General features: G+C 39.7%; 1 protein-coding gene across 1 annotated transcript; it reads right to left on the minus strand.

Moving 5' to 3' along the window:
• Positions 1-2,859: 2,859 nt before the first annotated feature.
• On the minus strand, positions 2,860-11,089 carry LOC119730670. The gene is made up of 5 exons (XM_038203661.1): positions 10,916-11,089; positions 9,584-9,635; positions 9,045-9,329; positions 7,215-7,402; positions 2,860-3,009 (listed from the first exon to the last, which is right to left on the minus strand). Exons 1-5 carry the CDS (start codon positions 11,087-11,089, stop codon positions 2,860-2,862), a joined length of 849 nt encoding a protein of 282 aa, XP_038059589.1.
• Positions 11,090-14,110: the final 3,021 nt, after the last annotated feature.

The following is a 14,110-nucleotide window of genomic DNA, read 5'->3' on the forward strand; positions in this document are numbered from 1 at the left end:
TGTTCATGTGTTACGTGTTGTCAAAGCGACATGTTTGCTTTTATTTGTCTTAATTTATTAATTAATTCCATCTCATCATTAATGTTCAATTCTTTTTCAAGTTGCAAGGTAGTCTCTCATCTCTGGAATGTCTGTTATACACTTTCAGCGTTCAGTGTTGCATTAAAGAGAGCCTCTCCCCATCTACAATACGGGTCACTCTCCTGAAGTGATGTTGCTGCCATCTTTATTTTCAAAACCCGTAGACAGAGAATTTGTTTGACCCAAGAACCAATTTACCATAAACATTTACTAGATGGAACGAATCCTGCATCAGTGGAACGTCGCTATACCGAACACCGCTATACCGAACATTGGCTCCCAATTTTTGTGTACAAAACCAACCGAACATTGTTGTTGAAAAACGTCAACAGAAGAGCGACAAGTGGCTATTATTTCTCCAAGGAATAGAAGGGGAAAGCCACCCATCGATGTAGGTAGTAAGCTCAAAAACTGTGTAATGACATAATTCAATAGTCGGCACGTGTTTGAAGTCGTCTTTCAGTAACTACCAGGGTGTGCAGGGTGAAGTTCTGAAGGGCGCTATTTATTGAAAAGTGAGAACCGGAGCACCGGCAGTTTAAAATCGCTATACCGAACGATCGCTATTACGAACATTTTTCTGTGGATCCCGCGATGTTTGTTATAGCGGCGTTCCACTGGTATGTAATTTCATAATTATAAAGGAAATTACGAAATACCAACGGACTTCAATGCACACTTTTGACAAAATGTTTGCCAAATGAAACCAAATTCTTGATCAACTACTTACTAAATAATACTAGCTTGGACGAAATTGAATGAATTAAATGACCATTTGTATTATTCTTTTTCTTATGTATTTTTTTGTTCGGCCAATTAAACAATTAAACAAGTCATACAGTCATACTACGCGAGGCGCGTTTTCGATTTTCAATGGACCTTTTGATGTAGGCTACTCAGTTTAGCATTTTGCCGTGTCCTGCTTACAATTATGAGAGTCATGCAAGAGAACGTATTCCCAACATAAGAATACACGTCCATGTCAACAAACTGTAACGGCATTTCAACTTGGGCCTATATTAAATGTACTTTAAAATTGCTTGAGAAGAGACCAACTGACATCCGCGTCTCCGTCATGTCTTGGATGCCGACACTTGTAACGGTAATGAACACGTCATTGTAGCGGACTTGTGCTGCGTCCTTGTACATGTATACATTATTGATTAATGATGGACATTTACGTTGGAAACTACCGTTCACGAAATTTATGCCGATCTTCCAAATGAGCATTTCCCCTCTATTACCATTACCATTTATTACCACGCTTCCCTGGGGTTTTAACAATGAAGGTAAAACCTTATGAAGGCTATTAAGTGTAATGGCCGCATGCTATGGATGCATTAACTATTTGGCAGCTGAAAATGACGACAAACTGCACTTTTGCAACTTACAGTCTGGTAATATAGAGGCGACCCTGCACTGTGTCCTTGTTTTAATTTCCAGAGTTATTAGAACTATAACCGTAGAGCTGCAATGGATATTAGTTATAAATATTAGTGCATTCTTGGAATCGTTTTTTCAGTGGCGTAGCATGGTCATCGTTTACCGGGGTGGGGGCGGGGTGGGGGTTAGACGTGAAAATTGGCACGTGCCCATTCGTGCTGAAAGGTAGACAGGTTTTCCTCCAGACACCTGGCCTCCGTAAAATAATGAAGTAGGAGGGATGGACAACATCTTCCTATGAGGGAGCTGTTCAAACCGGTGATCATGGGCACTATGAGAAACGGTGGCGCTTTTCAGGGCGGCACGTTTGCGTGATTCCAAAAAGGGCACACAAAAAGAATGCAGTGGCCGGGCACCTGTGTACATATAAAGAGCACTTGCATAAAAAAGGCACTCTTTACAAAATATTTGGTGGGGGGGGGGGGGATGCGACCCTTAACCCCCCCCCCCCCCCCCGGCTATGCCAATGCATTTTTGATTCCACAGCGCACTTTACATATACACCGTATTATATAGCACTTTTGACAGCCCTTTCCTCGGTGGTTGCGGAACTTTTCAAAAAATGGGCGAAGAACATGTATTCTCTTCGTTTTAAAAAATCGCAACTTTCTTACAATTTTTCCCGTAAGAAAATGATTGTCAAAAGAAGAAAAGCTAGGGAAGGCTGAAGGGTTGCAGTCGTTTTCCGCTGTTAGTTAAAACAGTCACGGCGTTTAAGGCAATATGTGAACAACTTTTATAGAAACAAGCAAGTAGGCTATAAAATCAAACATTAAAAGACAAACGTTTTTGTCATTCCAGTCAAAAAATTTCTTTTCAAAACCTTCTTCAACCGTTTGTGCGCTAAGTGTCTAATTATGAAGTTAGCGTGGGACCAGATATTCCTTAATTGCAGTGAATTTTCTCATGTTTTTATGCGTATGCGTTGCCAGTCTTTTGTTGATTATGGTCGCGCCAGATGTAAACACACATGTTTTTCGACGTTTTTCTCCTTAAACGTCAGACATTGTGTGGATTTACTGTACCCAAGACCCAGATTTAAAGAAAGTAAATAAAAACAATCTTAGCTTTGCCGAATGTACACCTTTAGGCGTCTGCTGGTAAATGCGTACATTGCATCGTTCCTTTTTTACTGACAATATGCTTAATGATAACCGTATCTACGTTTATTTCTTTTCATTAATAGGTATTGTATTCTTATCAATTCAAACAAATGATACTGAAGGGTGTAATATGTTATACGCCATTTCATATGTACATTAAAATATCCAACATTACTCAAAGAGCTACATCAGAGTTGAGTATTGATTTCTTCATTTTGAATGTAGTCTAAGCTCAAACGCAGCCAACAAGCTCGAGACGTAAGCACATCCCACCAGTAGTGTAGCCTTTTGGTATGACGCGGATGAATCTGCTACAGATCATTACTTGTGATGCGGTCTGAACTGGAACCATGGCATCTCCGTCTGCCGACCCAGATACAAACTGTGGAAAGAATGATATATCGTGAGTCAGTTAAAGAGCAACAAATAAGGAAAACTACCCCCCCCCCCACAATTATCTAGATCTACGCAGGCGTTATTTCTAAAAACGACCAGTCGTCATTTCCATTAAACGAGTATACGTGTTCCATTTCGTTGAAATGGTGACGTATTGTGCCGTGTAAAGGTTTAAGATTATGAATCGTTTCACGGGTCATACTGAGTGAAATGACGGATGGATATTATTGAGTGATGTGTGTGCCTAGCCTATGTGAGATATGGCAGAGTCGGCAGACACGATAGGAGGGCGCTGTTTGATTTGGGTAAAGTCTTTTGTAATTGGGTAAAGTCTTTTGTTTTACCCAAACCAACAACCGCCCTCCTATTGTGTCGGCCATACTCTCAAATAGGCTAATAAGTTGGCGCGGACCAACGGCGGATCCGGGGGGGGGGGGGGGGGGCAACGGGGGCCAAGCCAAAATTGGGGTATTTTTTTAGTGACGCAAGTCGCAAAAGAGTCAGCCATTGCTAAAAAAAAAAATGGTTAAAGTGGTCAGAAATTGCCTCAGATCGCAAAACAGAGCATTTAGAATCCAAAAATGTTCAAGAACCCCAAGCCGTAAATTTTTGAATCAACTTTTTGGGGGAGCAATTTTTGGCCCCTTCCCCCCAAAAACGAATTGTGTTCCGGATTCGCCCTTTGCGCGGACATCCAGGAATTTCTGAAATCTCAATTTTCTCGTTCCAAGACCTAGTTTTATAAATCTGATTGTTTTTTAGTCTGAATGGTATTAACACACAGCAACCGATGATAATACACATGCTAATGAAAAGATGTTTTCAGCGGATGACGTAATGCTGCGTCGCCTTACCCTTCTCAGACAGTATGATGAGAAGTTACACCAAAGACTATAACGCTGTGAACATAAATTAGGAGCAATCAGGCTAACATTTCCGCAAGTGCTCACGGAATTCAAATGAAATTGCAACTCGGCATTTATTTGGCAATCGCATGTTTTGTTCCTTGCACAGATTCGCTATTTATAATATGAATAAATAGTGAGGCTGGGCTGCGCTGCGAAACCAAGACTCTTTCGCGTCGTTATACTGAGCAGGTTAAGATATCACATAAGAACCTGCTCAACGCAAGTCATTTTTGAAGTAAGTTTCTATCATTTGGTGTTATTTGGTATTATTTGGGAAGCCAACCGTCCAACGAGCCATATTTAAGCCTGAGCGTGCCTATTGTCTGGTATGATCGAGTAAAGGTTTCACGTTCACCTGTCAATTGGCACTTTTGGCAGCAAAATTGACTGTGATCCATCTATTTGTGTAGTCTATGGAATAGACAAAGATCTATGAGATGCGAGCAGGTTCGGCGATATGCAAAACAAGACTACGTCTTGAGATTCCTCGAGATTCTGACCATTCAGCGGGCGCCTTCTATATCGGGTCTTCCGTAACCCATTCATGTATGTTACAAAAACATGTCAGCCAAACTGAACAATCAACAGCTTATCAGTCCGCATGTCTGATCGAAATGGCGTCACACTTTCTGAAGCCGACTCGGCTGGCGCGTGGGGTCGCATAAAATTTGCATTGCTCAGTTAAAACAGACGCTGGTTGCGCAGAGGGCTCCGTTTGACAACGGGTGATACTCGGACTACTATTTGTGCGCGTTCGTATCAACATTCAACTTAATTTTAAAAAAAAATGAGATATTGTATACTTCATTCAGCTCCCAGCTGCGTAAGTTAACTCATTCGAATTTGCAAGTAAGCAGGCAGTGATGTAAGCATCATAATTTAAAATTGGCCTTAGTTAATCAATAATTGGCTGTTTCGGAAAACATGCCGAAACAGCCTTTGTTTGCGTTAAGATTTTTTTCCAGTCATTGTTTGTCCCCGGAACTCTGGGCACTAAAATCAATCTGATTGCCTTTATACTCTGCATACACTTAGACCAGCATCTGAAGATGTTTGCCGAACATTTACGTCATTATGACGTCGTTACGAGTCACGTGGCGTCACATTTAATGTGCATATTTTTAAGGCCAATATCTCCAGAACTACAAGTCCGATTGGGTTCAAAGTTGCTATGCACTTAGATCGGGATGTGTTATAGATGAAAAGACGTCATCAGGGGTCACGTGACTTCACTTTGAAGATTAATAGATCTTATATTTGAAAATCAATACAAAATCAACCGTGAGAGACCTGAACATGACTTTGGCGGTGACGTCAAAAAATGTTGGAGCGCCCTCTAGCGGCAACAATAAATAGTCAGTTGATGAGTGTGCCGAAGTTTGCTGAAATCAATTTTATTAACAACCAGCTTCATGCTAAGAACAAGTGGGGGGGGGGGGGGGATTCATGAGGTCACCAGACCGGAGGTTACAATGAAAATACCTCTAAATCTTAATAAAAAAAAATTGCTGAAAAATCAACCGCGAGAGATTGAATCCAGATCTTTGCTTCAAATCGCACAGTTAACATACCTCTCAAGCTTTCTGGTGATGACGTCACCATGACGTCATCAAGTATCAGATTACAAGCAACCAAAGATTTCTAGATTTAATCTGTGAAAATCAATATAAAATCAACTGTCGGAGATTTGATTTACTTTTTCCGGGAGTTGATAGAATAATCCAGGATCTTAATTTTTGATATTACGTGCAAAATCAGGTCACCCTTTCTTTCTAATTTGAACTACAGGTCCGATTGGGTTAAAGTTGGTTTGTACCTAGACCGGGATGTGTTATAGATGAAAATTGATGTGACGTCATGATGACGTCATTACGTGACATGTGACGTCATAATTCAAAGCCCTATGAGAATGTAATCACATATGATATGCCACCATTTGTGATATGTCACCATTTATTATAAACATCAGAACTACAAATCCTTCCTGGATGGAACTTATGCTTGAAACATTACATGCCACATGTCACAAAAAAGTTGCCGAAACAGCCCTGTGTTTGTCTACAAACATAAAACTTCAAGATGGAAGAAAACTTATAAGAACTAGACTAATAAGTTGTCTTTTTTCCATCTTGAAGATTTGTATAAAATGATTGTTCAATCTAACAAGGTTCTGTCACGGAATTAAGGGTGTTCGAGTCTCGCACTCTAATGTAAAAGAGTGAAAAGCACTCGAAGTTGTCCCCATGTAGCTTTTAAATAGAGTGGAAGCATAGAGCTATACTAAATTTAATATAGCTCTACGAGTGGAAGTTAATTTAGTGAACAATAGTGAAAAAACACTCAAAAAGATGCAAACTTCACTCGAAAAGAGAGAAAAACCACTCAAAAAGAGTCGTCCGCCATATGGCTCTTAAATACAGGGTGAGTAAAAAAAAACTGAAACCCAAACGTCGGGACTATTGTTTTATTGAAGGTCTGCATGTATAGCACATTCAAAATCTAAGATATAAAAGCCCAATTCATAAGCTTTCTTTAGTACAAGAATCATTCAAATCACTCTTGTGCTTTTCAAGTTACGGAATTTTAAACACAACCACCATTTAAAGTTCTGTTCACGGATCATACAAAAGGTGTGCGTTAGTTCAGCAAAACCAAAGCAATTCACACACATCCCTATCATATGTGATTTGTTTTCGTTTTGCTGAACGAACACTGAACTTTTTGTGATCCGTGGACAGAACCTTAAAACGGTGGTTGTGTTTAAAATTCTGAAACTTAAAAAGTACATGAGTGATTTGAATGATTTTTGCACTAAAAGAAAGCTTATGAATTGGGCTTTCATATCCTAGGCTTAATATGAGAATTATTTTTTGTCTGGTAAATTTCTTTGAATAGAAGGGATTTTCAACAGGGCGCATCAATAAAAAGATCGAAACTGAGAAAATGTATAAACTAAAATACAATTCCCTCAATTTTGTCAGAAAGTAATAAGAATACAATGCAGCGATGCCAATGAAAACTGAAATGTGATATGCAAATAACCCATGACCCAACCAGACACGTCATTGGAAGAGCATTTCAAATGAATGGCATAACTAGGATGTGTTAACCGCAGAAAGGAATGTGTGATACAGAATGTGAACGCCTGAAATATATAAAAACAGCAGGGGCGAATAAAAGTGAGCAAATTTGTTTGAATTTAGTCACATTAAGATTAATTTGATTGCTACTTTACAACGTTGAGCTAGGTTTACTTTTATATTTTTAATTTTTTAATCTTTACCTTTCGTTTTACATTGTCTTCCGTTTTTGCATCGGTCCATTCCAGGCCGTCGTTGCTGTAACTCATATAGAATGATGATACATAGAAGAGAGATAAGGCTCGTCCCTGCACGATGAGACCGTACAGTTTCACCAGTCGTCCCATATCTATCTGCAGCCAAGAACCTGAAGATTGTCCGCACCATGAACCTTCAAACCAAAGCAAACCACATCAAATTAAAGATTAAGGATTGCAAACCCACTGTCGCTTGTGCATTGTTATTAGGAACCCGTTGCGTGTTCACTTTTATCTGGCTCTTTGTCTTAATTGCTAGTCTTTGTTCTCACATGAGAGACGCAACAATGTATGAAATTCAATCCTTTTGTAACTAAGGGTGGCCAAAAAAAACCAGGTAATGTATTCTCAAACCGATATAGCATAAACAAGTCATTTAAAAAATAATAAATATATAGGAAAAGCTAAATAAACAGCTTTCCCTCAATATATTTTCTAGAATTAATTTATCATTATTTAAAATGTATAATTATGTTGAGGCACAATTAACAGAAGTATGGTAATTCGAAAAGCGACTTTTGAAGCTTTTCAACTGAAGAGGTTTTTTTTTTAGATGGCAGGCATAGACAGAAGGACGGTTGTAAGGGCCTGTGTCAAATTGTCATTCTGATTCTGACATTTCTAACTCTTCCAGTTCAAGGGTGATAATTCAGGCTTTAATCAATTCGTATGTCCAATAACTGATCCATTTTTAGTTCCTGAAAGGCATATATTAGCTTGAAAATTAAGTTTTTAAATAATATCAACTCATCAGTGCAACAAATAGGATAAGATATCGTAACTAAATTGTGGATGAGGAGGGAACACGTGACACATTTCACTGTCCCAATAAATTTGTGCATAGACGACTTTGTTTCTCATACTCAACCCGAATGCAATGCAAATATCGAAAAACAAATTTGGACATGAAAATATTAAAGAACATCTGTTTAATATAATAAAAGGTTCTTAGTACGCATGAATGCTTTTATGCACTAACCGTTGCTGTTCAGCCTGGCTAGGGTAGGTCCATATTTGACATTATCGTCATCATAGACTGCTGAAGCGGTTATGTTACCATCATGTATCGTGCCATCTTCCATACCAAGAGGCCCACAACAATGACAAACTGCACATGCCAAAAAAATATCCTACTTAAACGAAACAAAACTACAAACTATCAAATACCCCTCAAAGCGTTCAAAGAGTTAATGAGTAATGTTGACGAAAAACCTGGCAGTATTATTCTTAAGGCCAAAAAAAAAGTCTCCGGTTTCTGGTATGGAGCTTGCCCAAAAAGTGGTGCGGCGACGCGGCTTTTTTTTTTTTTTTACCTGATTTTTTTACTTCAAATGTCGGCTGATGACTGCAAATGGTGCCCGACTAAACTTAGTGCAAATATATTGGAGTCCAGAGAGGCCACATAAAGCTTATTCTCGACCATAACCCAATCTAAAAACACGTTAAAATTGTGCAGCAGCAGGATTCCAGTCAAACCAGTGAGTTTGGCGGGTTTGAGACATCATATTTCGTTAAAAAAAAAACTGTTTCATTTTGCCGACGCGCATGGCTACGGCGACGCGCGCACATACCAGAAACCGGAGACTTTTTTTTTGGCCTTGTTTATGGTTAGGCGTTCGGAACTGTGCAGTTTAAAACATGTTTCCAATTCCATTCGCCAACAACGTGGTGTCGCAACTGCATGTTTATTCGTACTTTTCTTCACTCTTGCTAATAAATTCACATATTTATTTGTTTCATTATTTACTTGAGACGTTTTTCCTTGAGATTACATACCTACAATACTGATCAAGAAGGCACAATTGCCTGCATTCCCGGCTGCATCTGAAGCTTGACATGTGACGGTTGTGTTACCCGCTTTATACTCGTCCCCTGAAACCACAGTGGTCATGGCATCATCTTGACAGATAACGCCTAGGATGCCATCCGCATCATCAGTAGCTCTAGGCCAACCTATCCAAGTCACAGACACAGATACATTGACATCCGTGGTGTAGCTGTAGGTATCCTGAGGACATGTCACCACAGGGCTTTGAGTATCGATGGGTGAGGAGGAGGAGGCTAATATAATGTTGAAAAAAAAGTATGAACGATGGAACTGTCAATTCATTTACGAAATAAACTCGATACAATGAAATAAACGATGGTGATTTTCTGGTTCTGTGCTCGTACTGTGCAAACTCGATATTAAGGGATACAAACTCGCAGGCGGGAGAGGATGTAATGGAAATTGTAAATTTTATTGTATTATTTGTTTCCTCAATAAGATTGTGACTGTAATTAAATAATGTTTTCATTGTCTTTATAATTCACACCTTCAAAAGGAGTTTCTGTGGATGTAGAAAGTGATGTGTGGGCAGTAATTTCCTGAAAAGAAAACAAATAGTAATTTCAGAATCAACTGTTTATAAAAGAGCATTTTGTGTTTCGGTACCGCAGCCTGATATATATCAGGGATGGGAGAGGATATAGGTCGCACCCACCATCCCTCCATGCACATTTTGACTAGAGCGGAATAAAGCCATAGGATCATTCAACACACTCTCAAACCCCCGATTATTGTGCTGAACAAAAAATAAAAGATTAAGCATGTCCTCCTGTAAACATGGCAATACAGAAAATTAAAAAAAAATACTGGTAACACAATGGGGAATCATAGGGCTGGATAACTCAGTTGATGGTAGAGCACCGGAACGGCAATCAGTAGGTCACAGGTTCCTTTTTGGGGGGTCAAACCCCGTGCATGTCAATTTCTCTGTTCAACTTTATTATAATGCACCTAGTTGGTTTATTTCAGAGAAGAAAAGATGAGTTAAGAGAAAACACCAGCCACTTTTGAGCGCGTACGTATACATTTACAAAACAAAGTCCCTGTTATGAACAGCGCTATCTAGTGTCTAGCCCCCCCCCCCCCCCCCCCACCCTACCCCGGCCGCGAGTTCAGTGGTTCCGAGGAAATTATTGCAACGCAGGTCCTGTGAGTCTTTCTATTAAATTAAAATTTAGAGCAATACATTTGGAGAAGAAATGTGGTAAAAAGGGGCATCAATGAATTCGATCGAACCAAGGATCTCTCGATCCACAGTTATTAATGTCAATATCCACTAAGGATACTATAGTAGCTTGACGGAATATTTTCCTGAAACTACAACAACTTTAGCCTAAATTCTATAACAATGTTGTTGATGTATTTTTATTTTCATGATTAAACATAATTTTACCATTACAACTGCATGTACTGAATTATTCTTAAAAATGGATTCATCCGCCCACCCGGCCAAGCGACACCTTTGGAAGTAGGGCTCATCAGTTGAATCAAGATTCATTACTGTTGGAGTGTGACGAAAAAGAAATAAAAATTTGCGTAGTGGTCCCCCGACACCCATGCGACTGTACAGTATACATTATACATTTGTGTATGTTTAACAATGCCCCGAGCGTCGAATATAGTCCCCCCCCCCCGCCAACAAACAACAATCGCACCTATCAAAATGAATCCGTTATTGTTGCTGCTTGTTGGTATCTTTGGGTCTTTCCAACAATTCGCTCAATGAAAACAACCCAGGTTTTGGTAAGAATTACATTCGCCGATTTCAACTAATGAAATTTTATAATTCCTGGTATAATGAAGTTATAGGCCGACTTACTTGCTGAATAAGACCTTGGTCGGAGCGTTCAAAGTAACTGAAGTGAACTGCATACTGCAAACTTGTTGGGTTTATCTGCTGCGTGGAGTCGTTGAGTTGACAATCTCCTGTGATGGCGTTGAAGTTAAATGACATGCAGCGACGGTACCTCAGGCAGAGTGCCGCACAACGCATCTTGGACGAGCTAGGTCGTGTCATGAACGTGTGGCCGATCAAAGCGTGTGCTTTGTAAGCTAAGTATAGATTATCATGCTGGTTAGCACATGTCGTGGGTGGTAACCCATGACAGACAGGCAATAAGAGCATAGAACAGATGAAAACTTTGAGCATTTTCGCCGCTTTGGAATGTGTTTCACAACCTACGAGACACGACAAACTTCCTGGCCAGTTTTCGCGAAGTGAATTGAGCTTGTGCTTGTGTTAGGGATATTTTCTATTCAAAATTGATTTTTCTTCTGGTGCATGCTCAGAAAACAAACATTGCCCTGTTTTATACTTATACAGTATTGTATTAATGCTAGGAAAGCAATATCGACGGGGCTTCTTGGCAACTAAATAGACTAATAACTTTCAGACTTGGCCATGGTAATCTTATATTACTGATGCGAGATGAGAGACTTCGTTCATTATGAATTTTGAAATACATTATACTTTTGAAATGGTCATGTTCAATTTTTCGTCGAAGTCTTCTAATCAATATGTTTACGTAAAATGGTTCTTGCTTAAAGGGAATGTACAACATTTGCTTTTGCTGCACTTTTCAGAAATAAATAAATTTGGAGGATAAGTATGTTATAGCAAAACTTGTTCAACTGACTTGTTTCACGTTTTGGGCTTGTAGATGCTGGAAAAACCAAGAAAACCAATCATGTTCTTGTACTAGGCTGGTTCCCTGATCCCACTTAAGATTAAACGGAGATATTTATAGACTGGGGGAATTGTAAGGTCAGAGAATCAGTCTAGCAGGCTTTTACCATTTCACAGGTGTGTAAACAATTGCAAAGCAAATGCGGAATAACTAAATATGAAAAATTAGGAGCAGTTTTTGAAAAAAGTCAGTTTTTTTCCAACGCTGGTCGGCTGACCAGCGTTGGAAAAATACAAGTTTTCTTGAAAATGTCAGCTCACCAGGAGTCACGATTTTAATGGATGCTTTGGACTGTCATTCCCTAGTGAGATATTTCGTGATAATTTGATCATTTCTTTTGTTGATGTTTGCAAATGTATTTTCCCTTTAACAACATTTTTTGCTGACTGTACATGTGTTATGAGGAAATATGAGACGTGACGGTCTGTGCAGTGTGAACAAAGGTACACACATACTGTTCACTGTCGTAATTTAATCGCCGTGGTTGAATTCCATCTTCATTAAAATTTCAGAAGCAATGAAAGTGAAAGTAAACATTTCCTGGCCGGGCTTGCACTAACCGACAGCTATTCCATTCAGATAGACTCTTGCGGAATGTGAATTAATATATAACATAACGAGCTAATAATTAAAGGTATGAACTTATTTAGGTCTAATTTGAATTAGACCTGCTCACTGACCACAGAGAGGCTGGAATTATCACTTGAATGAACAAACACCTGATTTAATTGCCATTTTCGGACTGAGTTGGGGAAGAGTACTGAGTTGGGGAAGAGTTTGCAAATGTTCTCCTTAAATCCACAACACCTATACATAACAAGGAGCGTGTTTGGGCGTCATTTTCATGGAAACGTTATCTCAAACTGCGTATTACGTTGCCTCAATTCGGCACCCCTTATGGGTCCTTGTCTAAATGTAGTGAGCATATGACCCCATAGTCACCATGGGCGGGTATCGGATGGATACTAGAGGGGATACAGAAGCCAGCTCGGGCTCTGAGAACCTAATTAATTGGGAATGATCATCCTTTTATCAAGGAACAATACTAAAGCCAGCCGTACACTTTTCCAATTTTACCGCATCATCGGGCCATCTATATGGGCCATCGGACGTACAGATCGGGGAGGTATGCGCTGAAAAATCGGACCATTCTGACCGTGTCGGAACAGACGACGGTGATGGTTACTCGCCTTCATTGAGGTCATTGACAGCGCGGTAGTATCGGGTTGCAGACCAGTAAGTAAACTTCCATAGACCCCAATGGTAAATGTTCCCACTTCAGAAATTCGGGAAAAACACTCACAACTCTCCAAGGTGTTCGAGACACACATCAAATTAAAGCTTATTTCATCATCTTTCATTTTCTTTTCAATTTTTGGGGGGTCAACTAATGACTTTTAGGAGAAATTTCCATCCGAAGATGATCACCCCTGAAAATAGTCCAAGCCCATCGCCATTTTGAAAAACGATGCCTACACTCCATTGCAAAATAAAGCGCTTTAAGGGCCCCAATTTCATCCAAATTGAACGGAACTACAAGCTCACCGTCCTGTGCATGGCTTACATCCATATATTTTACAAACCCTCAAGTTCATGGCCAACAGCATGCTGAAATACTGAAGATTTTGAGGGCATGCAAATCGTGATTTGGCCGGCGAAGGCAATTTCGGACCAATTTACTGGTCTGCAACCATCGGCGTGGAATTCGTAGTTTCGTTAAGGTCCCTTTGTATGGCAGCCATATTCTTGGTGCAGTTCAGTTTGTTCCACCGATGAGATACGCAACATGTGGCCATGCATGCTTCTTTTCCCTTTTTGTTGCTACAATTTTTACTTTGATACATGTCAAACGACGCCGACCTTTAGTAAAAGAATAAAGACTCAATATCAACTATCATGTGATCAAGCAACAGTATAAAAACAGGTCTATGCCCTTACCAATCAAAGAAAATTGACTGCAAGAAATACGTCAGCGAAGGGCAAAACCTAAGAAAGTAAGACAAATACGCAATTATACGGAAGAGATTTGTTTTGAAGAGTATACCATTTGATTTTGGAAGTATAAACTCATACCAAGCTGGATAATGAGACTGATAAAAATGACAGCGTTGCCCGGTTTTCGAGTGCCTCCTTCTAAGGTATTCCACTGCCCTTTGAACTTTGCATCAGCCTCGTTCAGTTCGTAGGCTATGAATACTAGACAGGCTCTAGAACTAAGGGCACGATGAACACAAGCCACTGATGACGGTCAACAAAGAGAACTTTACGAAGGATCGAAAACCAAGTCAACTCTTTCAGAATTCACCTCTTTACAGAACACGATGTCA

The sequence above is a fragment of the Patiria miniata genome, unplaced genomic scaffold (genome assembly GCF_015706575.1).
Source record: "Patiria miniata isolate m_02_andy unplaced genomic scaffold, ASM1570657v1 HiC_scaffold_22, whole genome shotgun sequence".
NCBI classification, from domain to species: Eukaryota; Metazoa; Echinodermata; class Asteroidea; order Valvatida; family Asterinidae; genus Patiria; species Patiria miniata.